The sequence below is a fragment of the Octopus sinensis genome, linkage group LG8, assembly GCF_006345805.1.
Source record: "Octopus sinensis linkage group LG8, ASM634580v1, whole genome shotgun sequence".
Taxonomy (NCBI): Eukaryota; Metazoa; Mollusca; class Cephalopoda; order Octopoda; family Octopodidae; genus Octopus; species Octopus sinensis.
The window spans coordinates 7,796,479-7,817,352 of record NC_043004.1 but is presented as its reverse complement, the minus strand read 5'-3'; the positions used below and the strand labels follow the sequence as shown (position 1 = coordinate 7,817,352).

General features: G+C 39.0%; 1 protein-coding gene across 3 annotated transcripts in view; it reads left to right on the top strand.

Annotated features, from left to right (window-relative positions):
- Positions 1-5,771: 5,771 nt before the first annotated feature.
- The window catches only part of LOC115214983 (ciliogenesis and planar polarity effector 1-like), a 61,562-nt gene continuing 46,459 nt past the window's right edge, over positions 5,772-20,874 (top strand). Inside the window, exons 1-8 of one of the 3 annotated variants that reach the window (XM_036505249.1) lie at positions 5,772-5,884; positions 8,755-8,899; positions 12,018-12,153; positions 13,713-13,832; positions 15,557-15,777; positions 16,772-16,881; positions 18,996-19,238; positions 20,621-20,803. In XM_036505249.1, coding sequence (XP_036361142.1) covers positions 8,807-8,899; positions 12,018-12,153; positions 13,713-13,832; positions 15,557-15,777; positions 16,772-16,881; positions 18,996-19,238; positions 20,621-20,803 — 1,106 coding nt within the window. In that variant the 5' untranslated portion in view covers positions 5,772-5,884; positions 8,755-8,806. Of the gene's footprint in view, positions 5,889-8,754; positions 8,900-12,017; positions 12,154-13,712; positions 13,833-15,556; positions 15,778-16,771; positions 16,882-18,995; positions 19,239-20,620; positions 20,804-20,874 lie in introns of all 3 variants that reach the window. The other 2 variants (XM_029784083.2, XM_036505250.1) reach the window with 2 other exon arrangements.

Genomic DNA, 20,874 nt, shown 5'->3' with positions numbered 1-20,874 from the left:
ACAGCCCTTATTAGCCATTTGTCAATCTCCAGTTTCTGCATTGCCCACCAGATAAGGGATTGGAGGACCCTGTCAAAGGCTTTCTCCAAGTACAAGAAAGCTTAGTAGAGGGGTTTTTCTTTAGCTAGGTATTTCTCTTGCAGTTGTCAAACCAGGAATATGGCATCAGTGGTGCTTCTACCCGGAACAAAACCGAACTGCATCTCATCTAAGCAGGCTCTCTCCCTAATGAGATAGACTATGACCTTCATCACCTGATCCAGCAGTTTAATACCCCTGTAGTTATTTCTATCTAGAGCATCACCTTTACCCTTGTAGCAGTTGGCTATGGTGCTGCTATGCCAGTCGTTGGGTATGACTCCATCATGAACTACCTGATTTACAATGGGGGTGACTAGGCCATAGCCCACACCACCAGATGTTTTAAGCATCTCAGCAGTGATTCCTGATGGGCCGGGGGCTTTTCCTGGCTTCACATACCCTTAATTGTTTTAACTACTAGGGAGCTGTCTATTCGGACAGCTGGTCCCTCTACTGGATGTCATTTAATCGACATCACTATAGAATACACTTATCATAATCAGCTAATCATCATCATCGTTTAACATCTGCTTTCCATGCTGGCATGGGTTGGACAGTTTGACATGCCAGGAGGCTGCACCACACTTCAGTCTGATCTGGCAATGTTTCTACAACTGGATGCCGTTCCTAATGCCAACCACCCCGAGAGTGTAGTGGGTGCTTTTTACATGCCACGAGCATGGGAGCCAATCTGAGGGCACTGGCATTGACCATGCTCGAATGGTGCTTTTTATGTGCCACCAGCACGGGTGAATCAGGAGGCACTGGCACTGACCACACTCGAATGGTGCCTTTTATGTGCCCCCGGAACAGGAACCAGTCATGGAGCACTGGCAATGGCCACACTTGAATGGTGCCTTTTATGTGCTATCAGTACAGGGGGCACTGGCAATGACCATACTCGAATGGTGCTTTTTATGTGCCACCAGCACGGGATCCAGTCAGGGGTCACTGGCATTGACCACACTTGAATGGTGCTTCTTACATGCCAGTCAGGAGGCACTAGCATCATGCTTTTTATGTGCCACCAGCATAGGGGGCACTGGCATCAACCACACTGAAATGCTGCTTTTTACGTGTCATCAGCATGGAAGCCAGTCAGGTGGAACTGGTATCATGCTACTGGCACGGGGGTCAGTCAGGAGGCACTGGCATCGACCACACTCGAATGATGTTTTTTATGCTCCACTGGCATGGGGTCCCATCAGGTGCCACTGGCATTGACCACATTCAGATGTATGTTGAATAGTCAGCATCAGCAGTATATGGCGTGGAGACAGTACCAAGAGAGCAGTAAGTTCTATCATGAGTAAGACTGGACCAGTTGCCGTGGTGTAAAAGTGACCGAGATCACAACATTTACCCCTCTGAAAGGGACACCAGTCAGTCACAGTTGAGTGAACTGGAACAATGCTTAAATGAAGGGTTTTGCTCAACAACTCAATGCACCACCCAGTGTTGGGAATCAAAACCATTTTGTGATGATGAACGCAACATCCTAACCATTAAGGAGAGAGAATGAATATTTTCAACTCGGCAAATTTGATTACGCTCATAGTAGGAGTAGTGTTCTAGTGAAACCTTTCTTTAACCACATCAACAACATTACTACTACTACTACAACCCATACAGTGAGTACATTCATACAAATGTCTCAACTTTGCTGAATAAAAGGTGATTCATTAACAAGTGGAATGAATTTGATCTTTTGTTACCCAAACAGGTTCAGTTATTACATTACTAGCAGTATCGCCCGGCGTTGCTCGGGTTTGTAAGGGAAATAACTATAAAGCATTTTTAGAGAGTTATAGCAAAAAAATGGAAAAAAATGATGGTAAATTATCCGGTTTGTGTTTCTGATTCTCGACCCCATGTCGAATTTATCGATTTTTTTCAGAACTGGGGGAACTTTTCAAAATTTTCGCTGCGTTAGTTTTGAATTATGACATTGGGCTATCTGTGTGTCAAGTTTCATCAGAATCGGTTGAAAGCTGTGGTCAGGGTGAGGGTACAAGCAAACAGACACACAGAAACACGCACAGACAAACTGCCGTTTATATATAGAGAGATGATGAAATCACATTTATGTTACTAAAATGTCATTGTTGTGAGGACAATTGTAGATCTGTGTCATGTGAATACGGAACGTGTTTTGGACTTCGTTTTGGTTTTTGTGCTTTAGTTGTAAATTTTATAAGCTTTGTATGGCTGAAGCCATCACAGTTTGTAGTAGGACACACACAAATAATTTCTGTTATCTAGATGGCCTAATTTGCAGTGGAGGGGGATATACTGAGAGTATGGTTGCTAGAATAAGAATATGATGAAGAAAGTTTGCAGGACTATTATCTCTGTTGGCAACAAAAGGTCTCTCTTTCTCTCCTAGAGTGAAAAGCAGATTGTATGATGCTTGTGTACAAACAGCAATGCTACATGGTTGTGAGATATGGGCCCATGAATGCAGAGGACCAATGAAGTTGGTTTACTCCATTGGATGTGCAATGTTAGTGTAGAACAAATAGAGTACAAATGTGTTGAAAGAAAATTATGCCTAAGAGGAATCAGATGTAATGTGCAAGAGAGAAGAGTGTGATGAGGACAGTTGTATAAAGAAGTAGCAGTTACTTGAAGTGGATGACACTTATGAAAGTGGGAAACCCAGGAAGAGAATAGGACAAGGTAGTAAAAGCTGATCTAAAGATGCTGTGCCTCACAGAGGAGATGATTGGCAATTCGCTGTGCTCAGGAAAAATCCAACTGTTATGAAAATGAAGTCCAATGGGCATTTTGTTTATGCCTATACATGCTAGGCCCTGGCCCATCTCATTCCCGTGACACCCATCCCTCTTCGAACTATGACGCTTCTCAGCTGTTGTTATCATCAGTGAGCGAAATTAGCACATACTTCATCCCTCCCCACCTCCGTTGGAATGCAAGAGCAAAAATGGGTTCCCTGGGAAAATAACGTTACAACATATTCTTTTCTACTCTAGGCACAAGGCCTGAAATTGGGGGGTGGGGGGCAGTCAATTAGATCAACCCCAGTATGCAACTGGTATTTAATTTATCAACCCCGAAAGGATGAAAAGCAGAGTCAACCTCAGCGGAATTTGAACTGAGAACGTATCGGCAGACGAAATACCTATTTCTTTACTACCCACAAGGGGCTAAACACAGAGAGGACAAACGGATTAGGTCGATTATATCGACCCCAGTACGTAATTAGTACTTACTTAATTGACCTTGAAAGGATGAAAGGCAAAGTCAACCTTGGCTGAATTTGAACTCAGAACATAGCGGCAGACAAAATACCGCTGAGCATTTCGCCCAGCATGCTAACGGTTCTGCCAGCTCGCAGCCTTAATGTTATGACATATTACAAAAGTAAATTTTTATAAGATGTCCACAGACCAGTCATGATTGATTGCCTGACAACCTAATACTATCTTTAGAAACAATTCTACAAGAAATCCTATTACACTAGCAACCTTGCCACTTTGGAATTCCTTGTAATATGACATTTTTTTGTTTTTTTAACATAAAGGTCTTCAGTACAATCTCAGTCATTTAAGTGAAGGCAAAGAAAACTGGAAGACTTTAGTTTTGACTTCCCTCATTTTCATTGCCGATGCCAGCACCACCTTGACTGCCTTCTGTGCCGGTGGCACGTAAAGAGCACCAACTGATTGTGAGTGCTGCCAGCCTCCCCTGGCACCTGTGCCAGTGACATGTAAAAAGCATCCACTACACTCACAGAGTGGTTGGCATTAGGAAGGGCATCCAGCTGTAGAAACACTGCCAGATCAGACTGGAGCCTGGTGCAGCCTCCTGGCTTCCCAGACCCTGGTCAAATCGTCGAACCTGTGCTAGCATGGAAAACGGACGTTAAACAATGATTCTATTTAACAGTTTCTACAGTTGATAGGCAATGCACACTTTCTGTGCATTTAAAAGACATTTCACATTTAATGTTGTTAATATTTATTGAGTTTAAGATTGTCAATTAATTTTTCATGAGATTTTTTTAATGATTCATTCCAGTTTGCATTGATCCTGTCCATGAACAATTTCAGAATTATAAGAATAATCTTTTCTCCTCTAGGCACAAGGCCTGGAATTTTTGGGGTGAGGGCCAATTGATTAGATCGACTGGTACTTAATTTATTGACCTCAGTGGAATTTGAACTCAGAATGTAAAGACAGATGAAATACCTATTGCTTTACTACCCACAAGGGGCTAAACACAGAGAGCACAAACAAGGACAGACACACGGATTAAGTCGATTACATCGACCCCAGTGCGTAATCGTTAGCACGCCGGGCGAAATGCGTAGCCGTATTTCGTCTGCCGTTACGTTCTGAGTTCAAATTCCGCCGAGGTCGACTTTGCCTTTCATCCTTTCAGGGTCGATTAAATAAATACCAGTTGCACACTGGGGTCGATGTAATCGACTTAATCCCTTTGTCTGTCCTTGTTTGTTCCCTCTGTGTTTAGCCCCTTGTGGGTAGTAAAGAAACAGGTACTTAATTTATCGCCCCCCGAAAGGATGAAAGGCAAAGTCGACCTCGGCGGAATTTGAACTCAGAATATAAAGACAGACGAAATACCTATTTCTTTACTACCCACAAGGGGCTAAACACAGAGAAGACAAACGGATTAAGTCGATTACATCGATCCCAGTGCGTAATTAGTACTTATTTAATCGACCCCAAAGGATGAAAGACAAAGTCGGCCTCGGTAGAATTTGAACTCAGAATGTAAAGACAGATGAAATACTAAGCATTTCACCCAGCGTGCTAACATTTCTGCCAGATCACCGTCTTAGAATTACAAGAATATTGCATTGCTCTGGCCCCTGTGCCGGTGGCACGTTAAAAACACCCACTACACTCACGTTCAAACCGAAAAGATCCCACATCGCATGTGCACACACACACGCAAAACGAAGAAATTTTGAAAAAAATGTGTCAGTATGTGTGTGTGCAAAGCCACTATCGTAATCTTCACCATCAGAAAAGTATTTGTAGAAAAGAGCATTAAAAAGCACAAATTTTCGTGAAAATTAATTTCAGACGCAAGTGTGGCTCAGTGGTAAGAAGTTTGCTTCACAACCACATGGTTCCGCGTTCAGTCCCCCATAAGTGGATTTCATAGGCATGTGTTTACGTGTCCATGACGTAGTTGTTCGTTAAAACAGACCGATAGACTAAGTACCAGGCTTTAAAACAGTAAGTCCTGGGGTCAATTCGTTCGACAGAAATACTTCAAGTTGATGCTGAAGTATGGTTGCGGTCTAATGATTGAAAACAAAGACGCTATAGGGAGGCAGATATTTTCCCCTTCATTCTTTTCAGTTTTATTGTCTGATAATAACCCGTTTCTTTACTACCTACAAGGGGCTAAACACAGAGAGGACAGACAAATGGGATTAAGTCGATTACATCGACTCCAGTGCGTAACTGGTACTTAATTTATCGACCCCGAAAGGATGAAAGGCAAAGTCGACCTCGGCGGAATTTGAACTCAGAATGTAACGGCAGACGAAATACGGCTACGCATTTCGCCCGGCGTGCTAACGGTTCTGCTAGCTCGCCGCCTTTATTGTCTGATAATAACATGCTTACGAAGATTGCCGGGCAACCGTAACACAAAGGAAACAGTCGAAGAGCGGAAAGAATCCAAAGTCGGTCGCGCACTTTAACCAAGGGACCAAAAAGGGGAAATAACTCTTATTTCGGATGCATGACGGGAGAACCTGTAGAGATTTAAATATGGAGGCGAGACATTGTTTACTTTCGGTTGGCAAGTAACTACAAACTATTTCTGACTTTTAATATATTTTGTTTCTTTTATTTGAAACAGCCGTAGATATTATTTATTCAATCATATTAACTTGTTAGGCTTACTTTTGTAACTTTCTCTTTATTCTTATGGCATATAGATATTTTAAACGCCTCTTAAATCATTAAATCCACATTTTCTACATTGTATTACAGCTTTGTATTTCTGTTGCTAAGAACCATCACTCGAAGTCTCAATGTGTGTATGTGCAGATATGAATATATATATATGTGATATGATATGGTTTAAATATACACATTGTTTATTTTATTTTATTGATTTTAAAGGAAAATTATAAGTTATTGAAACAAAATTAGAAGTTCTCTTTTCGGTTGCTACACTACAATCTCTGAAATTATTTCATGCTTAAAAAACTATAAATTTGTTTTTACCCAGAAAACTTTCGAAGTGCACACACACACACACTCGCACGCCTAACATACATAATACACATATAAATAACGTACACACACATATGTATATAACGTATATACGCACACACGCCCACATATTTTGGGAGAAGCCGCTAACTTAGGCTTTTGTGTATCGACCGCAAGTTAGCTTGAAAGCGTCCATTGTTCAGTAACATGTTCAGACTCGAAGAAGGTTTGTAACTTAATGAAACACTTTTTTTCGTACAACATTCTCAAACCTTACAATGCTGAAATGTACCAAATTCCAGTGCCTGTTTAGCAACTGTTAGAGTTGTTTTGTACCGGTTTCAGTCCTGATCGAACAGACCTACGATCCAAGTTTGTGCAACCGTGACCGTCCCCTCTCATTTTCCGAAGTAACTCTTCTAGAACTACATTAGCCAATATATTATCTCTTTAAAATAGCCAGCTGTTATTCTACAGCAGTTTAGCTACTATGTCTAGTGTGTCAAACCACTAAGCAGAAGCTCCTTCGTCCAGCTCACTTTACAATTATTACTTTGGTGTGGTGCGGTCACTCATGTTACAATAGCAATTTCAGATAACACACAGCAAGCAAAGTCTTACGTAAAATACCTTTTGAAAACCAGCTTCTTATAAATGTGCCAAGAAAGTGAAGCGTAAGGCAAATACTGTTCTATCTCGACATGTTTCTTTCATTCTGGAACTAGCGTCTTGGACTAGGGTCAATGAAACACAAAAGCCTCAGAGCCTGAGAAAATTGCGAATTTACCCCTAAAACATAGGAGCTGGAACCTGAAGAATTTACCTCTAAAACACAGGACTTAGAACCTGAAGAATTTACCCCTAAAACATAGGGCCTGGAACTTGAAGAACGTATTCCTAAAACATAGGACCTGGAACCTGAAGAATTTAAAACTAAAACATAGGACCTGGGACCTGAAGAATTTATCCCTAAAACATAGGACCTGGGACCTGAAGAATTTACCCCTAAAACATAGGACCTGGAACCTGAAGAAATATAATCACTGACATGATTACTCTCTAAATCAACAGTTTTAGAAGCAAAGCAGCATCACAAACCAATAATTTTCTTATTCTCACCCTGCAACATTTCATGTCATAAACCCACACAAGTCTTTCTCCAAATTACAACATTGATTCAGGCCAAACTCTAATCCACCACACTTTTCACAAATGTGGTAAAAAAATATATGATGCTTCATCCTCTGCACCACACCCACCATTCACCACAAACAACAACAGCAACTGTCATGAAGTATCACCAAGTCCTTTGTGAGCCGCTCTGCCAGATCAGATTGGAGTCTGGTGCAGCCATCTGATTCGCCAGTCAAATCGTCCAACCCATGCTAGCATGGAAAGCGGATATTAAACGATGATGATTATGAATAAATGCTGGCCCGCAAATTACTTTCCTGGTTGCCCTGTCTGTAGATAACAACACACATAGAAGCAACAATTTTGAATGGAATACTCCAAGGATCTATCCTCCAAGATTCTTGTGGTTTACCATTTTTGGCCTATATCTCCATGATGATTATGTTCCCATAGTCCACTTTTCCTTTATACAATTCTTCCAACCACTTCAAAATCTGGTGCAAAAAACAATAGACCAGCATCTTCCAAATCCCCCCCCCCTCTGCATCCATTAAAAATCAACAATACCAAAGATTATCATTTCCAAACAACACTCTCAATACACAGAATTGCAATATTCCCAATAAATGGGGAAATATTGGTTTCAAATTTTGGCACAAGGCTAGCAATTTATGGAAAGGTGCTAGTCAATTACATTGACCCCTGTACTCAACTGGTATTTATTTTATCAACCCCAAAAGGATGAAAGGCAAAGTTGACCCCAGCAGAATTTGAACTCAGAACATAAAGATGGATGAAATGCTGCTAAGCATTTTGTCTGGCAATGGTAACAGTTCTGCCAGCTTTCTACTTGTGGAAATATTAAAGAAAGAAAGAGCATTTATGCTCAGGAGACCTTGTATGAAATGATATATATATATATATATCATGATGATCATCATCATTGTTTAACATCCGTTTTTCCATGCTAGCATGGTTTGGACGGTTTGACCGGGGTCTGGGAAGCCAGGAGTCTGCACCAGACTCCAGTCTTATCTGGCAGTGTTTCTACAGCTGGATGCCCTTCCTAACGCCAACCACTCCGTGAGTGTAGTGGGTTCTTTTTATGTGCCAGGGGAGGCTGGCAACGACCACATTTGGATGGTGCTTTTTACATGCCACCGGCACGGAAGGCAGTCAAGGCGGCGCTGGCATTGGCCACATTCGGATGGTGCTTTTTACGTGCCACCAGCACAGGGATCACAACTACAATTTCCATTTGATTTTATATATATATATATATGTAATATGGCAATTATATTTTCTTTATTTTAACAGGTAGGAAACCAGTAGTAAAATGTGAAATATATATTTAAGAGCCGAAGTCAATATGGTAGAAGACCTAACTCTTCATTTGAATGTTATTGCTTCTACAAACATTAAAAGAAAGAAACCATGGTCAGAGATTCTTTGGATTGGAAAGGTAAAGCATTTGATTAACTTTGCTGTCAGTTTGTATTTAGGAGGAGAGACAACAGTACTGGGGCTGGGGGGGTGGCATGTTCTGATGGTGAATAGTTCCTGTGACTTAAGTTCTGTTCTGTTGAAATTAAATGAAAGAGATTATCCAGGATGGAGAGGAATGAGGAAATGCTGTAATGGGCACTGGTACCAATAAGAAAATCAGACCCTAAAATGCTAATGATTCTAGCCTACAATCAGGCCAGGTTTTAGCTGTTAGGAAAGGTTCTTATGTATATATTTCTGGTAGAATTTCATGGAAATGTGTAGAATCAATAATGTCATATTTTCTCTGCTAAAATTGACATTAAATCCTAAATTTTAAAAATTGCATTGTAATTTTTATAATTTGAACTGTCATCTTATTTTGCACAAATTCTCATAAATGGAAAACCATTTTTTTTTTTCTGATTATAATTTTTTTTACTGTAAACCTTATGTTTAGAGGTGAAACGTTTTTATTTATATAACACCATGCAAATATATAAAATATATCTACAGATAAATATTGGTTTCAGATTCTGGCACAAGGCCAGCAGTTTTTTTGAGGGGGTCTAAGTCAGTTACATCGATTCTGGTGCTCAGCTGGTTCTTCTTTCAGGAAAAGGATGAAAGGCAAAGTCGGCTCTGGCAGCATTTGAACCGAGAACCTTAAAAGCCAGAAAAAATGCTGCTAACCATTTTTGTCTGCTACAATAACAATTCTGCCAGATGAACACCTTATATCTGGAGATGATAATCATCATCATTGTCGTTTAACATCTGCTTTCCATGCTAGCATGGGTTGGATGATTTCACTGAGGTCTGGCGAACTAGACTCCAATCTGATCTAGCAGAGTTTCTACAGCTGGATGCCCTTCCTAACACCAACCACTCTGAGAGTGTAGTGGGTGCTTTTATGTGCCACCAACACGAGGGCCAGTTTGGTGGTACTGGCAACAGCCGTGCTCAAATGGTGCTTTTTCTGTGCCACTTGCACAGGAGCCAATCCAGCGGCACTGGCAATGACCTCACTAGAATGTTTTTTTTCACGTACCACCAGCACAAGTGCTAGTAAGGATACGCATGGTTTGAAATATGTGACACCAGGCCAGCAATTTCAAAGTAGAGAGTAAGTTGATTACATTGACCTCAGCACACAACTGGTACTTATTTTATCAACCCTGAAAGGATGAAAGCAAAGTTAATTCCAGCGGAGTTTGAACTCAGAACATAAAAGCATACAAAATGCTGCTAATCATTTTACCCAGCATGCTAATGATTCTGCCAGTTTACCAACTTAATCAATATCTAGGTTGTTGCCAGTACTGCTGGACTGACTCCTGTGCAGGTGGCACGTAAAAAACACCATTTTTGAGTGTGGACGTTGCCAGTACCACCAGACTTGCCCTCGTGCCAGTGGCACTTTAAAAGCACCCACTACACTCAGTGGTTGACATTAGGAAGGGCATCCAGCTGTAGAAACTCTGCCAGATCAGATTGGAGCCTGGTGCAGCCATCTGGTTCACCAGCCTTCACTCAAAATCGTCCAACCCATGCTAGCATGGAAAGCGGACGTTAAACGATGATGATGATGATGATCAAATGATGTTTAATTATGATCGTTTAACAGCCCTGTTCCATGCTGGAATGGGTTGAACAATTTGACAGGATTTGATGAGCCCAAGAAGTACATCGTGTTGCAGTGTCTGTTTGGCATGGTTTCCTGATGCTTCACAGCACGTACAGGGGCTTTTTGCTACCACCAGCTCTAGTGAGGTCACCAAGTAACTAACCTCAAGCGAAGAGCAGGAACTTTATACTAGGATTCACTCACAAGACATTGGTTGGTCAAGGTACCATGCAGTGGGACTGAACCCATAACCATGTGGTTACAAAGTCAGCTTCTTAACCACGTAGCCATACCTTGAACTTATAGGGAACACTTTTTAAATCCTTTCCCTTTGAAAATTTTCAGAGGAAACCAAACCCAATCACTCAAAACTTATTATTTACTCTTGTTTATTCTAATTCAATGACAGAAAGACTAATTGATATGAAAAATGGGAAGAAAGAGGGGAAAAAAACAATGACAGACCAAATGAAATAAGGCTATTTTGCCTGAATATAATAATGAACAGTAATATAAGACAGAAAGATGGGTAGGTAGATAGATTGATAAACGGATAGGTAGGTAGGTAGATAGATAGATATAGACGGGTAGGTAGATAGATAGATAGATAGACATGTAGGTAGGTAGGTAGATAGATAGACAGAAGGATAGGTAGGTAGGTGGGTGGATAGATGGACAGATAGACAGATAGATTTTTCTTGTATTTACCTGCAATTAAAGTATTTCTGAGACAAATTCTATAGCCTATTTATAGAAGAACCTTTTGTTATATATGAAATGCTAGTTTAATATATCAATGTTAAAAAAGGTAAATTGTTTTTACAAAATCAGTCTAAAATCAGCATTTGATGTCTCTTTTCCGCATGCTAACATGGGTCCGGATGGTTTGACATGAACAGAGGCACCAGATGGCGGCACCAACTTTCAGTGTCTGCCTTGGCATGGTTATTACCACTTTCCTCCTAATGCCAACTATTTCACCGTGTGTACTGGGTGCTTCTTTTTTTTTTTCTTTTTTTTTTTGTGTGTGTGTGGTACCAGAACTGGTGAAGTGGCCAAGTTCCTACAAGACAAAACCCCTCAACAGAGTGAAGCATAATATTAACCCTTTCATTACCATATTTATTTTGAGATGCTCTGTGTTTCAATCAATTAATTTTAAATATAACAAAGAATTTAATAAAAGAACTTAGTTATCATTAAGCTAGTGTTGGAAACATGAATTGTGACTAAGGTTTAGTGGAAGATTTTAATTCAATACTTATGAAAACAAGACATTTGTACTACAGAGCCAGAGGCGGTTTTGGTCAGGTTGGTATCAAAAGGGTTAAGGGATATGAAAATTTGACAGAGACAGAAGCAGGTGTTGTGTTGAAGAGATGGATACATGGCTTCCTCAAAGATATGATTATTTTAGAATTTAGAAATAATTAATGTTTTTTTTTTACCTTTTATTCTCCTTCTGCAGGAAGAAGAAAGCCTCGTTCTTTTGGATCCAAAACGAATAAGTCTGCTGTACCTTCCAGATGGGAAGACAAAGAAAACTATTGCTAAAGTATCACCCCTTGTGGCTGACAGCATTTCTGTAAATTGCTCAAACAATGGTAAAAGTTCATTTAAAGACATTTCTTTTGTTTTGTTGAAATAATCTCCAAGAAAAGATAGCTTGATCATATTTTGAAATGTCCATTGTGAAGACATTTGACAATAGAAGTTTATTTTATTGGTTTGGATTAATTTTGTCCTGGTTGGATCTTCACTGCTTTGAATTCAAATCTTGGCATTCACACAACATTAAAGCTGATGTCATGGTGTGAAGGAGATGAGCAATAAGTCTCTCACTCTGGATAAGACGTTGGACTGTTGCTGATAAAATCCCCAGATGATCCAGACAAACTGAAACAATATTGGATATCGTGGGTTCAAATCTTTTGCAAATATTTCAGTCCATATCTTTGTGACTGAGTGTTGTATGTATGTGTTGTCTCCGTATGTCTGTGAAGTACTGCTCATGCAGTCTTTTCATTTCCATGTCATTCAGAATTGGCAGAAAATATTCCTTACATTTTGGTAAAATAATGAACAAAATTCTTTTGTTTTCTAGGTTTCTAAGGGCAGATTCCTTTGAAATTTTTAAATGTTCAAGAACTTACATCAAAAACTTGAAGTATTTTACCATAACATTAGATAATTTGCTCTAAAAACAAGGAAAATACATATAACCAGAATTCAAGTTATAGTCTTTTTTTTAGATAATATACATAAAATATATATGAAATAGAAAATTGGATTCAGAGTGAGACCTTTGGAAATATGCTGTGCTTGAGAAGACCTGGAAAGCCAAGTGAGACCATAACCTCATGGCCTATGCCAGGGGTGTAACCAGCCCACTTATGTGTACCTTTCCTTCATTGGACACTAAACACTGCTTGTGAAGACTTGTTGAGGCAAGTGAAATCGAAATCAAATTTGATGACTGGCATCCGTGCTAGTGGAGCGCTAGGAGCACCATCCAAGCATGATTGTTGCCAGAGCAGCTGACTGGCTTCTGTGCCGGTGGGCATGTAAAAAACACCATTTGAGCATGGCTGTTGTCAGTACCGCCAGACTGGCCCTCGTGCTGGTGGCATGTAAAAGCACCCACTACACTCTCGGAGTGGTTGGCATTAGGAAGGGCATCCAGCTGTAGAAACTGCCAGATCAGATTGGAGCCTGGTGCAAACATCTGGTTCACCAGTCCTCAGTCAAAATCGTCCAACCCATGCTAGCATGGAAAGCAGACATTAAACAATGACGATGATGATGATGAGTATCAAACAGAATTCACAGTAAGCATTCCGGCTAGAAACTGGTTATCAGTTCATAGAGTAATTGAATTATGATGTAGTTTTACTTGTCCATGCAACCTAAAATCTAGGCTATAAAGTAGTATATATTTCCACAAGGAGTAAAGAATAAGTATAGAATGCTAAATGTACATATTAATGTAAAATGTATGTATCTAATTTGGAATGTTAAAATTTATACAATATGGAGAAGGTTCTGAAACAGTTGTAATCACATGGAGATAATAAATCTGTATTCACTTCTCATATCTCCTGATTCTATTCTTATATATATGTGTGTGTGTGTGTAAAATTCTTTTTTTTTTTTTACTCTTCAGGATTGTACTTAGCTGGTTTGCTCCAGAATGGGTTAGTATTTCTTTGGAAAAAAGATGGCAACAAAGTGTGGATGATTGAAGGGCTTCCTCAGTATATTTCAAATTGGGGAACAAACCAAGGTATGGAAGAAAAAAGGACATTTTTTTATCTTTAATGTAATCTTTCTAACTTAATTGTAAATGTGTAGCAAATTGTTTATCAGAACAATCACACATACACACACACACACACACACACACACACACACACACACACAATATATCTGTCTAATCTGGTCTGATCTATCTACTCCATCCATCCAGTAATACAGAACTTGGGACCAGATAATAACAAAGTGAACTCACTATCCATACAGCCATGCTTATATATGTGTGTGTATCATCATTTAATATCCATTGTCCATACTGACATGTGTTAAGAATATCATTCAACTACGGTAGTAGTTGAATGATATTCTTAAGGCCACAATTTATTCACACCCAGCATCTTTCAGAGCTTGTCGCTAATTCAGTTCTTAACAAAATTTAAAGCTGTTAACATTTTTGAAGAGGACTGGTTCCTAGCTACATTTTGGCATAAAAAATTTCAGATTTGGTCCAGAAGAAAAAAGGTTTACATCAAAATTTGTAGCAATGTTATAAGAGAGTAACGCCTCCAATCAAGTTTAGATTTAAATAAATTTCTTATTTTAAAAGCAAAATATATTTATCTTAGCTTCAGTGATAGAAGAAGGCATGAAGAATTTCATAGTTTTGATCCCATGCAGCAAAAATTTGTATCAAAAAAGTTGTGAGGTAAAATATCATGAAAAAAATATAAGTAAGGCAAAAAATTGGATTTAAGTATAATTAACTTTTTTATTTTAAAAACAAACTATTTTAATTAAGCTTAAATGATAGAGCTCAATTTGAGGAATTTCAAGATATCAATCTCATGTAATGAAGTTTTAAAAGAAAAAAGTTATGAGTGTTTCTCAAATTTGAAGGTGATAATATAGTTCTATACTTTTTTATGAATATAGTTCTATAAAGGAACTTTTAATATATGTCACCGACGCCATTGAGGTAAAGAAACATTTGACACATTATAATTAGCATAATATCATAGCCTGGAAAAATCATGGATTACATGGGAAACCTGGAAAAGTACAGGCCAAGTTATTACATCTGGTAAAGTAGAGGACAAGAAAATTACCGATGTTGCTGTAATTTAGCTCCAGGAGACATCGTCTCCAGCTGGCTATACGACACGATCTGTGTCCTTATATTTTCAAACAAGGGAATCTAACACCCCAACTCAGCTCAAAACAATGTCTGTGTATCACGATTTCTGGGTTATTTCTCTTCATCAGCACAGAATAATTGTTCAGGAAATAACCCGGAAATCACGATACACAGATATTGTTTTGAGCTGAGTTGGGGTGCTAGATTCCCTTGTTTGAAAATATAAGGACACAGATCATGTCGTACAGCCAGCTGGAGACGATGTCTCCTGGGGCTAAATTACAGCAACATTTGTCCTAAACCAGGACTGCCATATTGTTAGCAAACAATCTTTACTCCAATTATTATTATTATTATTTGACAGAATTGTTAGAGTTTTAGGAGCAAATGCTGGTATTTCTTCTGGCTCTTTACATTCTAACCCTAACACAAATTTCACTGAGGCTGACTTTGTCTTTCGTCCATTTGGAGGTCAATAAAGCAAGTACCAGCTGAATACTGAGGTTGCTGTAATTGATTTTTCCCTCCCCTCAAAATTTATGGCACCAAAATCAGAAAAGCTTATTTTTGTTATTTCTTTTGTTTTTGTTGTGTCCTGCCTAATTTTGTTTCGTCTTTAGATTGTTACAGCATTTACGTATCTGATGATGCCACGAAAATATTGGTTGCTGCCAGTGATGGCAGTGTCTATATTTGGCTTTGGTCATCAGTCCCTTCAGTTTCAATCAAGGAACAAAATGTCATTGGTTGCTGGTATCCAGTTGATATTTCTGAAAGCGTTCAAGATATTTTTAGATTGGCTAATCAATCTGTAATAACAGCCATCTTTTATAGCAATGTGGTAAGTATCTCTGTCTCCATTTTGCATGAGTGTTATTTGTAGTTTGACTTTGGGTTTGAAGAAATGCAGTTTTATCATTGGCCATGCATTCTCACCAATCATAAAACTACTGTAATTGAAAATGCACGCCTTCTTTATGTTTTAAGAATTTTAATTTAAATTCTATGGTTTTCTTCTCTGTTTTTCTTGACTAAAAATAGTCACACAGATAATTATTTTCCCTTTTCTTCATTACGAAATGCTACTCAGCAACATCACTTGCACCCTGTGGCACAAAAAGAAAAAAGAAGCAAAGCACTTGCTATACACTGTGAAATGGTTGGTATTAGGAATGGCATCCAATCATGGAAATCCTGTCAAAGCTGACATCTGAGCTCAACCATAGCTCTGTGGCTCACTGGACCCTGTCAAACCATCCAATCCATGTCAGCATGGAAAACATCATCATCACCATCCTTTAACGTCCACTTCCCATGCTAGCATGGGTTGGACGATTTGACTGAGGACTGGCGAACCAGATGGCTGCACCAGACTCCAATCTGTTCTGGCAGAGTTTCTACAGCTGGATGCCCTTCCTAATGCCAACCACTCCGAGAGTAGGTACTTTTACGTGCCACCTGCACGAGGGCCAGTCTGGCAGTACTGGCAATGGCCACACTCAAAAAGGTATTCTTTACGTGCCACCTGCACAGGAGTCAGTCCAGCGGCACTGGCAACAACCTCGCTCGAATGTTTTGTTCTTGTGCCACTGACACAAATGCCAGTAAGGCAATGCTGGTAACAATCATGCTTAGATGGTGCTTTTTACGTGCCCACTGGCACAAAAGCCAGACAGCTGCTCTGGCAGTGATCCAGCTCAGATGGAGCTCTCAGCGCTCCACTGGCATGGGTGCCAGTCATTGAATTTGATTGGAATCAAATAATGATGTTGATGATGATGGCTTACCACATGGAACATATTAGCCCTCACTTTCCTATAAATTATATGTTGCAGGTTGTTGGCTGCTGTTGCAATTGTTCCTTCTTGTTGTCCGACAAACAAGCTTTCACCATCGTTACACTCTACCTTAACTTCTTATCTGCTGCTTTACCTCCCACATCAAGGTAAGATACTCTGTTTTTAAATAATCTTTGGGTTTTTTTTTTTTCAATTTAACTTTTAATGTATTTAGACTAGCAATTTTGACCCGTGCTTCGCTCGGGTTTTGGTGGTGTTGTTGTTTTATGAGTGCTGTCTCCTTTTCCCTTTCTTCTTTTGTTCATCTTCTTTACCTGGTTATTTTATTGCCCTCTTCTTTACTCCACTTCCCAAAATCCCCCAAATTTTTACACCCACAATTAAACATAACCGCCTTTAGCCGCTGCAGCAACACGAAAAGCCACCATTATTCAAACAGTGCAACCTGTCTATCCCATAAATCTCAGTTTTTCCCATATTCCTCACTATGGCAACTAAACGGTAGTCCCGAGTGACTTGCAACTCTCCTCACACCATTGCCCACCCCATTTTATCCCCCAGTGTAAATTTTGGTGCCAATCCGACCCCATCTACCACCCCTTAAACCGTTCCCATCCCAAAATGAGACAAATAACCAAGAAATCAAACAACTTTTTCGCATTTCAGCTTTATAGAGATTGATTCACAAATAATATCGACCAGTATTTAACTCATTTTGCTTCTCTTTTTCTAACTTGACATTTTTCGTTTATTTTTTTTAACAAGACTCTTGCATAACAGCTTGAGATTGTTACGCTGGAGTTGTGTCATCTACATCGGCAGGTGACCCCAGGCAGCTCTAGTATTGAGTACATCAGTAGGTGACTCCAGGCAGTTCTGGTACTGCTTATATTGGTGGGTGTCCTGGGGCAACTCTTGTATCACAATGGAAGGGGCCAAAGCCTCTTCAGAGCTGCTTCACCACCTGATGAGACATCAGTTCATGCATTTGGAGACAGAATACAACCAGCATTGTTAGCATGCAAGTGTTTATCCCAAATGAATTTTAAGGCCTCCATTAGTTGGGTCAACAAGGTTGATCTGGATAGGAATTTTCCAAGTCGACCACCTTGAAAGTTCCTCTTCAAGGTGGTTGACTTGGACTAAACATTTTTTTTTAATGGAAACTGATAGTTGTTCATGCAGCAAGTCTTCCCTCTCCATACCCCCCTCACTAGTATTGCTCCAGGGTAAGGCGAGGGCTGATACAGCCCAATACCAATGTTGTCTCGGACAAACCCAGAATGCAATGAACCAGAACAAAAGTCCCGAGGCATTTTGTCTGGCAATTCTGTCAGTCCACTGCTCTTGATTTGTATTTTATTTTATCAATTCTGGAAGGATGAAAGACAGAGCTGACCTCAATGTGATTTGAACCCAGAGCACAGGTAGTCTGAACAGATACTGCCAGTCCAAACTGAGTCTGAAATATTCCATTTTTATGTCCCATAATGATTTTAATCATGCTCCTCTCTTATCTTCTGTTGTTGGTTTTCTGTTTGGCCTCTGCCTCAAAGCCTTATGCCACAAGGGGTCTCTCTTGGAACCCTGTCCCATCTGAGTTGATTTGTCAGAAACAACCTATGAAGAATGTTTTCTAGAAATGGTCAACACATGGATAATAGTCAGAGTTCATAAAGCCTGTTTGCAAACCATTTTTTAAAAATCCAATTGGATTGATATTTCAAGCAGGTCAAACAATATTTTCCAAAATGAATTCCAAAGAAAATTCTGGAATTCCAGGAGAAAAAGAATTTATAAAAGAATTTTTTTTTCAAAATTAGATTTCATACCAATTTTCATGCCAATTACTTGTTGCTTTTCCATAAAACTTCCATGCTTCATGAGATTCGCCAACACTACACCTGATCTTCTCCCCTCCATACACACACAAGCATGTATCTGACTCATACACTGTTCGCTTTCCAGACATTTGTACATTACTGCATATGTTTTATACGCACTTTTGACAAGTTGTGGTGCACTTGAGCACTGTAATAATTTCATTATTATTATTATAAATTCTCTCTTTAAAACAATCATTATTTCATTTAATGTTTTGTTAAATTAAGCAGGTAGAATTAGACTTTCACTAATTTTTGGAAATCATATAAAAGGTTCCACGTGGAAATAAGTTTTAAAATCCCTGATGGCTTGTGGTGTTGGTGCTGGTGGTAGCATTGTTGTTGTAATCTAAATTCATTTCTGGTCTTGTTTTCAGCTTCTATCCATTTAACTTTGATTGGATGTCTGTTAGCTACAACCAAACTGACATAGCACTGAACAAGATGAATGACAAACCAGTGGCTGCCTACTCCAGGGATGGCCAAATACTTGCCGTTGCCATCAACAAGACTGTTGCCAACCAAAACAAAATAATGTTCTTGTCTCCTTTTACAAATACAACTGTTGTGACAGACATGAAAGGAAATGGTACTAACGAATCTTCATCAACTCATTTCAGGTAACCAAACAACATCATTAACAGAACTATTTAAAGATTTAGTGAGAGAAGGAAGGGCAGTGCTTGTGACCTTTATTTTGTAGTTTCTCTAAGCCTAGTGAGGGGTAAGTAAGGAAAACCCTTCAGACCAGAAGATTGCTTTGAATGCATGCAATGGAACTGAACTTAACTAAAGGCAAACAAAAGGAATAATTAAAAAAAAGAAAAAGAAAAAAATTCAAGATAATTTCACAGAAAAGGCTTAAATCCCTCCTTGAAGAGATGACCCCACATTGAGGTCCACAATTTTATCTACTTGCTTGATTTGGTATTGAACTTAAGAGGACAAAACAAATATTGAGCTGACTGAGGACAAGAGGTAAATACCAGTTGCCCCCACAGGGTAAGAGGTGGCTGTCAGTAAACAACCAGGGAACTATTGATAAATAAGGGATCACTGCTCAGTAAGTTTGGGCATTCTTTATGTTTTAACTCACTGACAATTTCAGAGGACCCAGTTTGGAGAAGGTGATCTGAATGAAGGTAGTCATGGTCATCCCTTGATCACATCTAGGTGGGGACTTTCATCCATACCTTCTTTATTTGTCTTTATTTTTACTAAATTTAAAACCTATTTCAGTATAATGTTCAGAGTGTTTTGATCTTCTCTTCATATATTTATTTATTCATTTATTATAACATTGTTGCATATTCTGTTATCCTTTTTGTGTAACCAATTTTTGTGGCCAGTAAAGAAATGAAATTTATTATTATTATTGCAGTGTGGAAGGTGTTTATAAGCCATTTAAAAACACATAAAAACCATTAGATTTACTTCAACATTTAAATTTAACTTGTCAAAATATTTTTCGTCGCTTTGAGACCGTGACCTGTTTACTGACAAAATTCCATGTTGCATCTGAGATGCAGCCCAGAATTTTGTCAGTGAACAGGTTGCAGTCTTAAAGTGATGGAAATATTTTGGCAAATTATATTTAAATGTTGAAGTGAATCTAATGGTTTTTGTGTGTTTTTAAATGGCTTATAAACATCTTCCACACTGCAATTGTTTTTGTTCCAGCACATGATTTCAGATCAGGTCACTTGCTATGCAAGTACATCTCCATAATTATTATTATTATTATTATTAAGGCAGGGAGATGGCAGAATTGTTAGCACACTGGATAAAATGCTTAGTGGTATTTCACCTGTTGCTACATTCTGAGTTCAAATTCGTCTGAGGTTGACTTTACCTTTCGTTCTTGATAAATTAAGTACCAGTGAGATATTGGGGTTGAGGAAATCAACTTCTCCCTTCCCCAAAAATTGCTGCCCTTGTGGCAAAATTTGAAACCATTATTATTATTGTTGTTGTTATTTTTATCTTTTTTTCATTTTGGCAGTTATTACTGGATCGCTTCTATGAAATGGACGTACAACAACTTGTTTGTCGTCTGTATACTCAACTCTGGCTCTGTTTGTATTCTTCCTCGTCTTGGTGAACCTGTACTTTTGAAGACCAATGGATTGTCCCAAGAAATGGGACCAGCCTTCTTCCTGCCAATTCATCCTGTTATTATTGTAAGGTAATTAATGCAATCTTTTTTTTTTTTTTTGTTCAGAATACTCCAAGAATCCTTACAAACTCCTTCCTGTC